This window comes from Coregonus lavaretus (genome assembly GCF_964263955.1).
Source record: "Coregonus lavaretus genome assembly, chromosome: 28".
In the NCBI taxonomy this organism is placed as follows: domain Eukaryota; kingdom Metazoa; phylum Chordata; class Actinopteri; order Salmoniformes; family Salmonidae; genus Coregonus; species Coregonus lavaretus.
The window spans coordinates 30144796-30160890 of NC_140015.1; the positions used below are offsets into that span (position 1 = coordinate 30144796).

The 16095-nt window shown below is 43.7% G+C and overlaps 1 protein-coding gene across 1 annotated transcript in view; it reads right to left on the reverse strand.

Annotated features, from left to right (window-relative positions):
- Positions 1 to 10330, reverse strand: part of LOC311103747 (voltage-dependent calcium channel gamma-4 subunit-like) — a gene marked incomplete at both ends in the record, with an annotated part of 46862 nt that extends 36532 nt beyond the window's left edge. The window contains one exon of the mRNA XM_084145389.1: positions 10108 to 10330. Coding sequence (XP_084001515.1) covers positions 10108 to 10330 — 223 coding nt within the window. The remainder of the gene's footprint in view (positions 1 to 10107) is intronic.
- Positions 10331 to 16095: the final 5765 nt, after the last annotated feature.

A 16095-nucleotide genomic window follows, 5' to 3' on the forward strand; every position in this document is an offset into this window, starting at 1 on the left:
AAGGCCTATCTTCAAACTCAGTGCCTCTTTGCTTGACATCATGGGAAAATCAAAAGAAATCAGCCAAGACCTCAGAAAATAAATTGTAGACCTCCACAAGTCTGGTTCATCCTTGGGAGCAATTTCCAAACGCCTGAAGGTACCACGTTCATCTGTACAAACAATAGTACGCAAGTATAAACACCATGGGACAACACAGCTGTCATACCGCTCAGGAAGGAGACGCGTTCTGTCTCCTAGAGATGAACGTACTTTGGTGCGAAAAGTGCAAATCAATCCCAGAACAACAGCAAAGGACCTTGTGAAGATGCTGGAGGAAACAGGTACAAAAGTATATATCCACAGTAAAACGAGTCCTATATCGACATAACCTGAAAGGCCGCTCAGCAAAGAAGAAGCCACTGCTCCAAAACCGCCATAAAAAAGCCAGACTACGGTTTGCAACTGCACATGGGGACAAAGGTTGTACTTTTTGGAGAAATGTCCTCTGGTCTGATGAAACAAAAATAGAACTGTTTGGCCATAATGACATCGTTATGTTTGGAGGAAAAAGGGGGTCGCTTGCAAGCCGAAGAACATCATCCCAACCGTGAAGCACGGGGGTGGCAGCATCATGCTGTGGGAGTGCTTTGCTGCAGGAGGGACTGGTGCACTTCACAAAATAGATGGCATCATGAGGAAGGAAAATGATTTGGATATATTGAAGCAACATCTCAAGACATCAGTCAGGAAGTTAAAGCTTGGTCGCAAATGGGTCTTCCAAATGGACAATGACCCCAAGCATACTTCCAAAGTTGTGGCAAAATGGCTTAAGGACAACAAAGTCAAGGTATTGGAGTGGCTATCACAAAGCCCTGACCTCAATCCTATAGAAAGTTTGTGGGCAGAACTGAAAAAGCGTGTGCGAGCAAGGAAGCCTACAAACCTGACTCAGTTACACCAGCTCTGTCAGGAGGAATGGGCCAAAATTCACCCAACTTATTGTGGGAAGCTTGTGGAAGGCTACCCGAAATGTTTGACCCAAGTTAAACAATTTAATGGCAATGCTACCAAATACTAATTGAGTGTATGTAAACTTCTGACCCACTGGGAATGTGATGAAAGAAATAAAAGCTTAAATAAATCACTCTACTATTATTCTGACATTTCACATTCTTAAAATAAAGTGGTGATCCTAAGTGACCTAAGACAGGGATTTTTTACTAGGATTAAATGTCAAGAATTGTGAAAAGCTGAGTTTAAATGTATTTGGCTAAGGTGCATGTAAACTTCCGACTTCAACTGTATATACGCCAAGGAACTGTCCACCTTCTCCACTGCTGTCCCATCGATGTGGATAGGGGGTACTCCCTCTGCTGTTTCCTGAAGTCCACGATCATCTCCTTAGTTTTTTTGAGTGAGAGGTTATTTTCCTGACACCACACTCCGAGAGCCCTCACCTCCTCCCTGTAGGCGATCACAGCATCATATCCTACACTCTCGCAGCTCTCCCTTGTTTCTACCCTGCCTTTTTCCTATCCTCAAGACATATAATTTCTCCAGCTGAATATTTTTATGAGCAGATTAATTAAGGAAACCCTCCAAATTAACGTCATTAATACTGCCTGGGGGCTATAATGTAATGGTATATGAGGCGGCTGTATAGTGCACTCAGTGAATGTAAGGCAGAGTCCCAAATGGCATCTTATTCCCTTTATAGTAAACTACTACACTACTTTCGACCAGGGCCCATAGGGCTCTGGTCAAAAATAGTGCACTATATAGGGAATAGGGTGCATTTTGGGACTCAGCCTTACATTCACTGAGTGCACTATACAGCCGCCTCATATACCATTACATTATGAAAAGGGGCCAGGGAGGCTGTGGGTTGGAGTCTATCAGGGGGAGTAATCTGGTTTTATAGAGCTGTAAACAGATAGGACACTGTTCCCCAGCCTGTAAAACAACCAACCACTGTTCCCTGGTCCTCTCAGGTGGTAGCATAGAAATGTAATTACTAGAAGGGACAATTATTCTGTGATGGGTGGTCCAGCTCCCAGCGGCCATATTAATCTGTTTCTATGGTGGTATAGGCAGCTGGGAGTGCTGAAGGCTGGGATCGCTAGGAGTGCGAGTCAATAGTGCAAAGTGGCTTCCTCTCCTTGTCTTCATCTGCACCAACGTGAATACTGGGGTGCATCTCAATAGGCTAAAGTGGCTTTCTCTCCTTGTCTCTTTTCCTGCATCTGCAGTCTGCTACAATGTGATAAAACTGGATAGGTTAAATTCAAGTCACCGGTAAGCATCCTCCATTTTGCATTCAAACCTGTGTTTTCATATCAGTACAACTGAATGAGAGGAGGTGAGGAAGCCACTTTATAGATCCAGCCCACCCACATAATAAGCTGGCTCTTAGGTTTGAGCTTCAAAACTAAATAGAGGAATAAATGAATCATTCAGTAATGATAGTTTGAGTGGCGCTTCACCGATTGAAATATCACCCGTGTGTCATTTGTATCACATCATCGCTCCACCTGATTCTGTGCTCCATTGGCCTATAGTTAGTAATCAGGGTTCAAATGTCATGGTGTTGTCCCGTTATTGGCTCAATAGAGCCCCATAGAGAAGGACAGCATAGTGGACAGAAGAGTGACAGAGCGAAGAAGAGAAGAGAGGTGTAGAAGAGAGAAGATTATGAGTGAGTGAGGCAAAGAGGAGAGAATAGAAGGAGAAGGGTGGGGAGGGGCAGAGTTGAGGGCAGCATGCAAGAGAGAAGAAGAGAAGAGGGGATGGGAGGAGGTGGAAGGTGGAGAAGGAAGGAAAAGGTAAAGATGAGAGGAAAAGAGGGGAGATGAGATAAAAAGAGAGGAAAACAGAGGATAGGCAGTGCTGGCGGAAGTGAGGGCCCGGTGGCTAATTAGCACCCTTGTGGCCTTTCGGCTGACACATTTTAATTACAGACCTGTGGAGCATGCTGAGAATGGCAAGCGAGATTCAAAATAAGCTAATTGGGAGCGCTGTAGTGAGAAAGGAGCTGTCCAGCGCTGAAATTAACTAACAAAAGCCTCCCGTGTAGCTCAGTTGGTAGAGCATGGCGTTTGTAACGCCAGGGTTGTGGGTTTGATTCCCACGGGGGGCCAGTATGAAAATGTATGCACTCACTAACTGTAAGTCGCTCTGGATAAGAGTGTCTGCTAAATGACTAAAATGTAAAATGTAAAACACAAGGGTTTGATTTCAGCACCGGACAGCTCCTTACTCTATGCTACAGCTAATAGCATAGATGGGCAGGGATGCTGATGGGCAGGGATGCTGGACAAATGTGTTTCTTCTGCCTGGTAAATGTATTCAAAGATTTCTGGCACCACACGCTGTGGACAGCGCTCGAGCTCTCTGCTCTGTCTGCGATTGGAACCAGTGATTGGAACACAAAGTGCTTGTGGAATAGTAATTTCCAGAGCACTAAATTACGAATTTCTGAAATTACAATCACAAGGGAATAGAATTAAAGATGACCATTGACCAATCTGAAGTTATGATTAGTGAAATGAAACAAGCCGCTAGGCTACATGCTGCTTATACATTTTTATCCCATTCATCTACATGGTGAAGTATGAACACTTGTTGAGCAGAACACTGAGAAATGAGCTGTCCAGTGCTGAAATCAAACTAGCACAGAGGCTAATATGAACACAACCCAGCATATCTCCCCATCATTAGTGGGCTGTGTTCATGCTAATAGCTCTAGCTTATGTGCTACTTTAATTTCAACACTGGGCAGCAAGTGCTTACTGTCCCCATGTTTTAGATGTGTTACAATATGTTTCTACTGTCTGGTGTCACAGCCGCTGACTCCTAGAGAGGCTGCATATCTCACATATCCTGTTTGCTCCTTAATGCATGGAGCTGGAGTTTGGATTGTGAGGTCAGGTGACAAATAACTTTTCTCACTGACTACACTATCAATAGCATTACCCAGAATGCATTTTCAAGTTTCAAGTTTTTATCACAGATAGAACAATGAGACAGATATTTCACCAGATGTATAAATCGTTTCCACTCACTACCAAATATGGTGATTAGAGGAAGCCCAGTGGCCAGCAGTGGGAGAAAATGGAGCGAGATGGATTTTGGCTGACATTCTGCTAAATTTCTCATCTATGGAAAATTTGATCTTCATACAGTTTTCTGTTTCCAAAACTACAATATTTAACAAACAGAGTGGACTGTGTTTTGTAGACTTTACCCTTTGCCAAAGTTTCTAAAAATTGCGTTGTTTAGAAGGAGTGCAAGGGCGGCTTGAGTTATTGCACACGCGCACCGAGTAGGCGTTCCCTTACGGAAATATGCAAATAAATGCTAGAAAGCGCCAATAGGATCTCACTAGCTCGTCCTTGGCTCTGCCCACCTCCGTGCTTGTTCTGCCCACTATGATTAATTTGTTCCCATTGGAAACGACAGACTTTGGTCTATCTTGGGTTAGTTATAAAAAATCTTAGTTTATATTGTCACAAGTAGGCCTACATTGAAATACTTTTCTTGCTTGCTCTTTCCCAACAATGCAGTAATCAAGAAGTACTGTAAAAAAAATATATACAAAAGTCAAGTAGAACCAAAACACATGAGAAATAGAAATAAGAAGAACAGGAGAAAGTAAGTAAGCTATATACAAGGTCAGTTCCAATACCATATTGACAATGTGCAGGGATACTGGAGTGGTAGGGGTAGATATGTATAGGGGTAAGGTGACTAGGCATCAGGATATATGATAAACAGAGTAGCAGCAGAGTTATTGTCACGTGCACTAGTACAGTGAAATGCCTTTCTTGCTTGCTCTAAGATCTGGCACGCGTCAACAACGCCTGGGCAGAGTCTCGTCCTCTTGTTTTCTTATCTACTGATGATTGTCCCCATGACAACCGAGGGACAGTTGTCCACTCAAATGTCTTCTGGTGTGTTGATAGTGGTAAATTGAACTATTAGCATTGTAAAACACTCTGATCTAAATGTCAGAAAGATTGTCTGAATAAATAGCATTTCTAGCCATAATGTACTGTACTGTAGATAGTCTACGTATAGTCTATTCAGATATACAGTACTGTAGATAGGCCAATTTATAGTCTATCCAGATATACAATAACTGTGGAACCTCTGTATGTGCAAGAACTGTAGCAAACAAACATAGCAGTCAAACATAGAAATGCTTGTTTGCTTTTTTCCTTTACTTAATGGTTTCTGGTTTCTTTAGCCTACTTATAGTGCTGCATACTGCCCCATTCAGCTTTTAGCTGGCAATGTCTAGGCTACATTATAAAAATGAAACTTGGCTAAACTAAACTATCCTAAATAAAAAGAAATACAGAGACTGTATTCTCTTTTCAGACTTTTATTTTTGCTACAATGCATGGGTAAAAATAAAGGTTACAACAAAATCTTGTAAGAAAAAATAAGTATCTGTCTTGCTCGTCTTTATGTGACACATACATCTCCCAGCTAGCTGTATGTGTTACAGCACACCTGACGTGGCACATAGCAGCCGCAGCCATAGGCCACGTGTATGTCATCTGCTCGCTGATATCATAACCCGATGTCTGCAACGACTGGGAGTTGGTTGCACGCGCTCCAGGGGTCTCAATGATCTCAAGGGTCTCTGAGGTCTTGGCAGCTGCTGCGGCGGTGCCATGGTTACCAGAAGACGAAGCGATGGCCGCGGCGAGTCCATGAGTAATGGTCGTACTAATGGCAGCAGCGGCGAGGTCACAGTCGATGGCCGAAGCAGTAGTCACGTGGAAATCACCTGAGCCCGGCTGGGTCTCAAGGTTCTGAATGGTTTTTGGAGCGAGTTTATCCGCAGTGGTAGTATTGGGAATGGGGCTCCAATCCCCAGCCTCAGGTCGAAGGCTCACTCCTTGGGCGGTTGCCACGACTCGTTTCAAAAGCTCAGTTAATTATCGAGACTTCACTCTCTTTTCCATTTCAATAGCCATCTTGATTGACAGAGTCAAGGAGTCAACTAAGTCGATGTGGGTGTCCATGTCGGAGTCAACTAAGTCGATGTGGGTGTCCATGTCTGATGGATTTATGATGGTTGATGGACAATGCAGCGCTTTTATAGGTTTTGGAGCGTGGCGTCATAATGGTATGTGAAAATGTAGTCACACGTTTACATCATACACATCAAGCACTGTTATCTTATTAAGAGCTATACCAATCAAAAGGCCTGCTATCATCCATGCTCATCAACCTTTTGCAGCTGTTCTTTTCCTATAGAAAGCAGCAGGTAGGGGCAATAAAACACTCATGCAGTGACAGCACCGTGTGATAACTACATCTGAGATACTGCACTCCGGCTGCCATGCCATTTGTAATCTCTGATATCTCTTAATCTCTACAAAGATAACACTTGAACCCTGGGCATGTCCAAGCCTCGTGGAGAGGGACCAAGCTAAGCCTGACTTTCAGAAAATGACCTGCATCAGGTCGTGGATGTCTGTGTTGTGGAGCGGACAAGGATAGATCAGGAAAGATGAATCATTTGTGTTGGATGAGGAGCTGAACACACAGACACAGACATAGGCCTACCCTTTGGATGACATAAATGGATTATACCGCCGAAGGCTCGTGTAACCTGGCTAATCTTGTAAACTTTTTCAAATTGATAGTGTGTTAAAATTGAGTCCATATTTATAATTTCAACAGTGTTACTTATTAGCACATACATTCACTGTAAGGAGGCCAACATCTTGTATGATGACGATTTCTGGCTTTAGTCTACGTCAAACATTCTGGCTGCGCAGTTCAGCACCACGCGCCATGGACAGCTGCTCGAGCGCTATGCTCTGTCTGCGATTGGAACCAGTGATTGGAACACAACAAAGTGCTTATAGAATAGTGACGCACGCTAATTTATGCATGTCTACATGCTAGTGATATCCACACCCCTCAGCACATGTATTCTCAACCCATTACTGACAGCATTGAGATCAGGAGTGACTGTGGGTTGACTGAAGGGACACTTGACTTGCAAAAGAGGGTGGTAAGCTCTAAGGTCCCATGGAAATAAGACAACTTTAGGCTAGGATAAAGCCCAAAGCCTTTGAAAAAGCTAAACAAGTACAGTTTAAAGTCAGTGATTTGTTGGACAGCAATTCTAGCAGATTTGTTTCACCCACTAAATAACCTCAAACTGTCATGGAACGTTTTCAAACACCGGATTCAAGTAGAGTTTGATGCAAGAACCTAAACATCGAAAAAGTCTTACCGTATTGGTCCGAATATAAGACGACCCTGATTATAAGACGACCCCCCGTTTTTCAACACAAACATTTAGAAAAACAGATTTGCAGACTAGATTTGCCGAACAAAGAACTTCATTTTATTTTAAAATAACAATATTAAAAACACAGTGAATTAAACACAAAGGCAAACTATGTACAGTATGATTCAAAATTAATATCAAGCAATAATAAAGCAACATTTTTAAATAACAGAGAAAATACAGGCCACACATTTAACTAAACTTAACAAAAATTCGCCAAACTTCTCCTCCGATGTCTCTCTATCCCTCACACACGTCCTCTGCCCCGCTGTGTTCGCTCTCGCTGTCATCGCTCCCCAGCTGCTCCGCTTCCACCGGCTCCTCCCAAAGCACGTCGTCCTCGCTGCCGTCCAATGCATTTGAGATGCAACATTTTTTAAAGCCATCGATGATGCTCTGTGAGGGAATAGCATCCCATGCATGCAGGATCCATTCACACAGTAGACGGACTGACGGCTTCTGTATTTTCCCGGTCGGTGTGAGTGCGTGGTTGCCAGACAGGAGCCACTCTGTGTATTTTTTTCGCAGGTTATCCTTGAAAGGCTTGTTCACAACTACGTCCAACACCTGTAGCTGGCTTGTCATTCCCCCTGGTATGATCACAAGATCCCCGTTCATTGCTCGCACCTGACTTTTCACGGGCTCAGTCAGATGTCCGCGGAACGCATCCAGAACGAGCATGTTCCTCCTCTTCCTCAGTCCCCCGTAGCGTGCGCCCCACACAACCTTTAGCCAGTCCACTACAAGCCCCGACTCCATCCAGCCCTTCTCCTGGGCGCGCACAATAATGCCAGCTGGCATTGGGTCCTTTGGCACAGTCTTACGCTTAAGAATGACATACGGGGGGAGTTTGCTGCCACCAGCGAGACATGTCAACATGACAGTGACGCGGCTCTTCTCGTTGCCCGTTGATTTCACCAACACAGACTTTTCTCCCTTTCTATTGACAGTCACCGATGTTGGCATGTCGAAATAAACGGGTGTCTGATCAGCATTGCCGATCTGATCCAGCGGGTAGGAGTGCTTCTTCCTCAGGTTGATAACAAAGCGCTGAAACGAAAGCAGCTTCTCTCCGAAGTCTGACGGCAGGCGTTGGGCCAAACTCGTTCTCCGTCTAAGTGACAGTCCATTACGCCGCATCATCCTACGACACCAGCCGAGGCTGGCTTTAAATCCAGTGATGTTGAGCTCTCTGGCGATTTCCAGGGCCTTAACCTGGATGACAGCTCTGGTAATGGGCATTCCCTCACTTCTTTTTTCCCTGACATATTCAAAAACCCTCCGGTCAACCTCAATGAAACGACCACTTTGAGGACCACGGAAGGATTTTCGCTGACTGTTAGCATCTTTTAGACGTTGTTTTTCTGCTCGCCATCTTCTTACATTACACTCAGTGACCCCGAATGTCTTGGCAGCTTGGCAGTTGTTAGATGACTCTGCCTTATTGACAACCATTATTTTGAAATTGGCATCATAGCTCCTCCGCTGTTGTTTATTGACCTGGCCCACTTTTGAGCCACTTGTCTCTAAATGGTCAGCCTGTCTTTCCATCTTTAAACACCGGTAACGGGCTGGTTGTTAAGGACGCCTCTTCCCTCCGTCCGGAACGAATTTTTGGCGCCATCTGTGCCCGCGAATGTGTATTGACATTTAAAGGGAGCGCCGAAGAAGAGAAACTGCGCTCTGAATACTAGACCCCGAATATAAGACGACCCGACTTTTTTGGACCTATTTCGAGGGGAAAAAAGGCCGTCTTATATTCGGACCAATACGGTAATTGCAATTGTTCTAAAAGGCTAACAGCAGTGGATGAATGGTAATGTATTGCTTCCCTTGCCTCTGCCTCTGACCAATTAGACTACGAGCCATGTAGGCCTATTGGCTCTGGCCTACACAAGACGTCATATCATAATACTTCACATAAAACTACATTAAGCAAGGATGTCTAGCTATACCTATAGAAAATATATGCATTTGTACACCATTAATGGCATAAGAACATCATATTTTACTTTGCTTGGACAATGAGATCTCTGTACAGATTAGTCTTTATTTTTTAAACCTAGTCTCATGTTTCCATAGCAATTACAGAGACGTTGCCAAGCAACAGCCTCAAATACAATAAAGACGTGAATGAAGGCAGGGCTCGTGCTAGTGCATCTTCTCCTGACTGGCTGCTTGCGCAGCAGTCTCCATTGAGAGGACTCACAGGTCCTCAGAGCGTCTTTTAGTTTTGTAAACAGCAACAGTGTCGTGAAAATATCAACCTACACTGTCAGTGATTTATAAACTTTTTTAACAAGTGTGTTGATAAACTTGTTTTCTCCATTATCGCCCATAATCCACTCATAGAATTATAGCGCCGTTTCTGATATAAACATATTCCCTGTATTTAAACTAGATAATTATTACGGCCAACACCTGCTGCTTTTAGTGTGTTTGTCATGCTCAGAACATTGCAATCCTGTATAACTCAAATCACTGCCAAACAGTCCTTATTTAAGACTACCCTATTTAGTCTCACCTTGTTTGGCGCGCGTAAAAACGCACCCTTTGACGGAGTCTCTTCCTCTCTCTTAGCGAAGAGGAGCCAATACAGATTGTAAAAACAAAATAACGCCCTCTATAAGACAGACAATTATCTTGATCATTCTTCTCCCAAATATGTAACATAAAGTCAAATACTTTTTCCCCTTTCTTGTTTTTAATATATTAGGCTACCCATCAGCACCCGTTCTCCACATGAACTCAACATGACTTCACATGACCAAAGTATAAAAGAAAGAGTAGCCTATTTCTACTTGCCTTACCTTCAATACAACAGATTCTCCACAGCCCGGAGTGCGTAAGATCTCCCCTTGCCTTCTTGGGTTGTGACTGGGAGTCATCAGTACTGGCATTGGTTGCGTTGCATAGGTACGCCCGTGAGTACAGCCAGTAGTCCGTCCCGATGGCTATGGTCATGAGGCTGAAAGCGGCGAAAGCCCCAACGGTAGCCAGCAGTGTTTGAACCCCTCGGTCACACCACGCCATGGCGCTTCATATTATTCCACAGAACCCCGTCTACACACACCTGGAGAGCGTCACGGCTGCGGCGGGTCCTCTGGTCATACCGCCTGACCACTGCGCGTTGCTCGCTCCTCTCTCCTCTCCAAGGAGCTGAGACGTAGGTTACGTGTTGACTATGGGTGACACAGGATCAAAATGTTCACTTGGAGCTGTAGCGCTCACTCCGTGTGACAGCCAGCTTGAGTGTTCCGAACCGGAGAGAAATCGGTGTCCACACTGATCTGACGCGCGCAGACTGACCACATGTATGACCATTCATAGTTTCTGAATCGCCTGATATTTAACCCTAGGTTTATTTTATGTTCCAGCTCTGCTTCGCCCGATTTGTACTTCCATGATAGAATCTTCTTGTACAAACTCAAATAAAATACCACAGATGGCAGTTCGATGGAACCAAACGAGACCCCACCCTCAGCGAAACTAACCAATGGGGAAAATATCTAGATACTTGTTAACCACAATGCAATTGATTAAACAGCCAATTCAAGTAATTTAACGATATACACATTTTATAGAAGGCAGAGAATTGGGACATAAACCCTTTAGCCAAACAAAGTAATTCTCACTCACTTTAGTTGGTTTGCTCCTGCTCTATAGACATAATTTTATTGGAATCAGAACCTGTCAATATCACTGATTTATGAAGAGATGTCATTAGGGAGGGAGGGGCTGCAGAGAAATAATGACAGTCAGGTATTGACACATCTCTCTCTGTGGTCTACCTCCCAAGCCAGCCCCAGCCTAGCCTAGTTCATGTGCCAAAGACATGGAGTACAAGGAGTGGAATGTAAGCTAAACAGACTGGCAATCAGGATAGCCTAAGCCCTCTGTACAGGCTGTTAAAAAAGCAATTAGATGTTTACTGAGTACATGGTACTATCAAGCACACTATAAATCACAGCAGACTAATATATTGGAGAGGAAGCTTAGGCTACTTACTCCCTGGTGTACATTTAGGCACTAAACTTACAAAAACAGACAAACAGGATGGGACTATTGCAAAATGTTTTGAAACGTTGCCTGCTCTAATGAACATGACCCTTGTGCTGTATTATCAGACTGTAGGACACCACTGTGCTTCACATGGAGCCTGAGGCCTGTACGTTATTATAGCTATTGATGAAATAATATTACAACCTCATGCCACATTAACCTTTGGAGTAGACTAGACACAAGGCAATAAGACACAGGCTGCATCTCAAATGGCACACAATTCCCTTTTTATTGCACTACTTTGACCATGACCCATAGGATTCTGGTCAAAGTAGTGCACTATATAGGGAATATGGTGCCATGTGGGACATACACAGAGCTACCTGCCTGTGCAAGCCAGCCTGTGGCACACGACTGATACTGTATGTAGGCACAGCATGTAACGAGAGGCAGTAAAAGTCACAGTGGCCAGAATTTACAGGCTATTGTCCCTCTGTGAGGGAGCAACAGGAAGCACCATCTACCCCAGACGTCATGCTGGGCATCTGATTGGTTGGCTTCCAATCAATAGTTTGTGCGTGTGTGTGCCTGACGCGATGGTCGATCACTTACCGGAGTCTGAAGAGAGCAGAGCACAATTACCTGTTGCAGCTGAGGAGCGTTTACTATAGTTGATATGGAAGCAAACCCTGTGGCAACAGAGTCAGTTAATTGTGTGGCAGGCTGTAAGCTGTACAGCAAATGATTAGGGCCTGGAGTCTTTTATGACCATGTGGCCTGATCAAGAAAAACTCCTGGGTCCTTATTCAAAAAGTGTCTCAGAGTAAGAGTGCTGATCTAGGCACAGTTCCCCTGGCATTGATTAGTAGAGGGTTGTGTCTTTATGTCATTGTTATCATATTCATTATCATGTTCACTCTAGGTCTGTGTCCCAAATGGCACCCCTATTCCCTTTATAGTGCACTACTTTTGACCAGGGCCCATAGCACTTTATAGGGAATATGCTGCCATTTCAGATTCTAATTCATCTTAGAGAATTTTTCAACGGAGCATCTCCTTTTTAATATAATCTATCCCCTTATCAACGCTTTCCTTCATGATTTCCCATGTATATTTCTGTCCAGCCCACTCCCTAACATCTACTGTTCTATCCTCCTCCCCCCACCTCTTTCTGTTGTTGTTGGGTTCTTCACTGTCGACCCCTCCCCCCTCAACTATACTCCCTGATGTTGCTTCATACATCCATACCACGTCACCTCCCCCCTCAACCATGCTTCCTGATGTTGCTTCATACGTCCATATCACGTCACCTCCCTCCCTCAACCATACACCTTATTTTCCCTTCTTAGACGCTCACGCAATTCCTGGTGTTCTCCCTCGCTCATCTATACACCCCCCCCCCCCCCACCACCCCACCCCACATACACACTGATTCCCCAAAGCCCATCCCCCCACACTCCACAGTGAGTGTGATCAGACAGCAGACAAATAGCTTTAGTAAACATGCAACAGCAATATCCATTGCTGCGTAAACGCTGTGAAGCTCAGATTAGAGACATGCGTAATGCTTTGTTTCTTGATGTGGTGTCAAGACTGAGGAACATAAAGATTAAAATATGAATGGAATCATAACTTTCCTTATATGATGAGCAGTAAAACAAGTTTTTTTTGTCTTTCTTATATTCCCCCCAAAACAGACTATAAGAGTGATTTTATTCAAGACCTAACACCCACAGTAGTGTGTACAGAACAAATCAGCTGCAGGGAGTTTTTCCTCTGACTGCCGACCGTGCCAGCGTGTGTGACTGCCTTCACATTGTATTCTGAGCCTCACAGACAGGAGGTTTGCTCTCATCAGGCGGTCGCCAGGAGACAAGACAGAGACTCCCTGCACTCTCCTGACTCCTGTTCAATACGTATGCCCAGTCAGACAGATACACGCAGATAGACAGACAGACCGACAGACACAGACAGACGGGTGGGCGGACGGACAGATGGACAGACAAACAAATCACCTTTATTCGCCAAATATATTTGCATGTACAGGAATATGACTCAGTGAAATGGTGCTGCAACAATACACAGACAGACGATAAACAGGATATCCAGACAACATACAATACCAGTCAAAGGTTTGATAAACCTACTTATTCCAGGGTTTTGCTTTATTTTTACTATTTTCTACATTGTAGAATAATAGTGAAGAAATCAAAACTATGAAATAACAGATATGGAATCATGTAGTAACCAAACAAAAGTGTTAAACAAATAAACATCTATTTTATATTTGAGATTCTTCAAAGTAGCCACCCTTTGCCTTGTCTCCCGAGTGGCGCAGCACTTGGGCTGTTGTTGCATCGCGTGTGCCATCACAGTAGCTGTTCCTCACTTGACTGTCATTCAGAAAATTCCTACCTGGATCAGATGGTATGAAAATATTACAGTGTAATTAATATACTAGCTGTGCCGCTAGAGATCCTGGTTCGAAATCCAGGCTCTGTCGTAGCCGGCCGCGACCGGGAGACCCATGGGGCGGCGCACAATTGGCCCAACATCGTCCAGGGTATGGGAGGGAATGGCCGGCAGGGATGTAGCTCAGTTGGTAGAGCATGGCGTTTGCAACGCCAGGGTTGTGGGTTCGATTCCCACGGGGGGCCAGTATGAAAAAAATTACAAAAAATAATAATGTATGCACTCACTAACTGTAAGTCGCTCTGGATAAGAGCGTCTGCTAAATGACTAAAATGTAAATGTAATGACAGCTTTGCACACTCTTGGCATTCTCTCAACCAGCTTCATGAGATAGTCACCTGGAATTCATGTCAATTAACAGGTGTGCCTTGTTAAAAGTGAATATGTGGAATTTCTTTCCTTCTTAATGCGTTTGAGCCAATCAGTTGTGTTGTGACAAGGTAGGGGTGGTATACAGAATATAGATAGCCCTATTTGGTAAAAGACCAAGTCCATATTATTGCAAGAACAGCTCAAATAAGCAAAGAGAAACGACAGTCCATAATTACTTTAAGACAAGAAGGTCAGTCAATACGGAAAATTTCAAGAACTTTGAACGTTTCTTCAAGCGCAGTCTCAAAACATCAAGAGCTATGATGAAACTGGCTCTCATGAGGACTGCCACAGGAAAGGAAGACCCAGAGTTACCTCTGCTGCAGAGGATAAGTTCATTAGAGTTAACTACACCTCAGATTGCAGCCCAAATAAAAGCTTCACAGAGTTCAAGTAACAGCACATCTCAACATCAACTGTTCAGAGGAGACTGCATGAATCAGGCCTTCATGGTCGAATTGCTGCAAAGAAACCACTACTAAAGGACACCAATAATAAGAAGAGACTTGCTTGGGCCAAGAAACACGAGCAATGGACATTAGACCGGTGGAAATCTGTCCTTTGGTCTGAGGAGTCCAAACTTGAGATTTTTGGTTCCAACCGCCGTGTCTTTGTGAGACGCAGAGCAGGTGAACGGATGATCTCCGCATGTGTGGTTCCCACCGTGAAGCATGGAGGAGGAGGTGTGATGGCGTGGGGGTGCTTTGCTGGCGACACTGTCTGTGAAATATTTAGAACTCAAGGCACACTTAACCAGCATGGCTACCACAGCATTCTGCAGTGATACGCCATCCCATCTGGTTTGCGCTTAGTGGGACTATCATTTGTTTTTCAACAGGACAATGACCCAAAACACACCTCCAGGCTGTGTAAGGGCTATTTGACGAAAGAGAGTGATGGAGTGCTGCATCAGATGACCTAGCCTCCACAGTCACCTGACCTCAACCCAATTGAGATGGTTTGGGATGAGTTGGACCAGAGTTAACGAAAAGCAGCCAACAAGTGCTCAGCATATGTGGGAACTCCTTCAAAACTGTTGGAAAGGCATTCCTCATGAAGCTGGTTGAGAGAATGCCAAGAGTGTGCAAAGCTAACATCAAGGCAAAGGGTGGCTACTTTGAAGAATCTAAAATATTTTTGATTTGTTTAACACTTTTTTTGTTACTACACAATTCCATATGTGTTATTTCATAGTTTTGATGTCTTCACTATTATTCTACAATGTAGAAAATAGTACAAATAAAGAAAAACCCTTGAATGAGTAGGTGTGTCCAAACTTTTGACTGGTACTGTAAGTATATTAATGTTTAGTGAATGTCTTTTGGAAAAGTGTATTTTGGAAAAGTGTCTACAGTATAAACAATTAACTTTTTACCTGCTGGATTATTCTGTTCCCACCTCTTGGCATACTGATGAACTGATCTGTGAAGAGACTGGAAGGCCAACAAGATTAGTTTGTCAAGCCATAGTAAATGACTCACCTGCCACCTACTGGACAGATGGGATACTACTCTACTGAAAAATACACACTTTCTTGGCAATCCAGATTTCCAGATCCATGTGGTTTAATCAGTGGTGTAAAGTACTTAAGTAAAAATACTTTATAAAGTACTACTTAAGTAGTTTTTTTGGGTATCTGTACTCTACTTTACTATTTATATTTTTGACACCTTTTACTAAAGAAAATCATGTACTTTTTACTCCATACATTTTCCCTGACACCCAAAAGTACTCATTACAGTTTGAATGCTTAGCAGGACAGGACAATAGTCCAATTCTAGCGCTTACCAAGAGAAAATCCCTGGTCATCCCTACTGTCTCTGATCTGGCAGACTAAACACAAATGCGTCGTTTGTCAATTATGCCTGTGTTGACGTATGCCCCTGGATATCATAAAAATAAAAAAAATGGTGCTGCCTGGTTTGCTTAATATAAGGAATTTGAAATGAGTT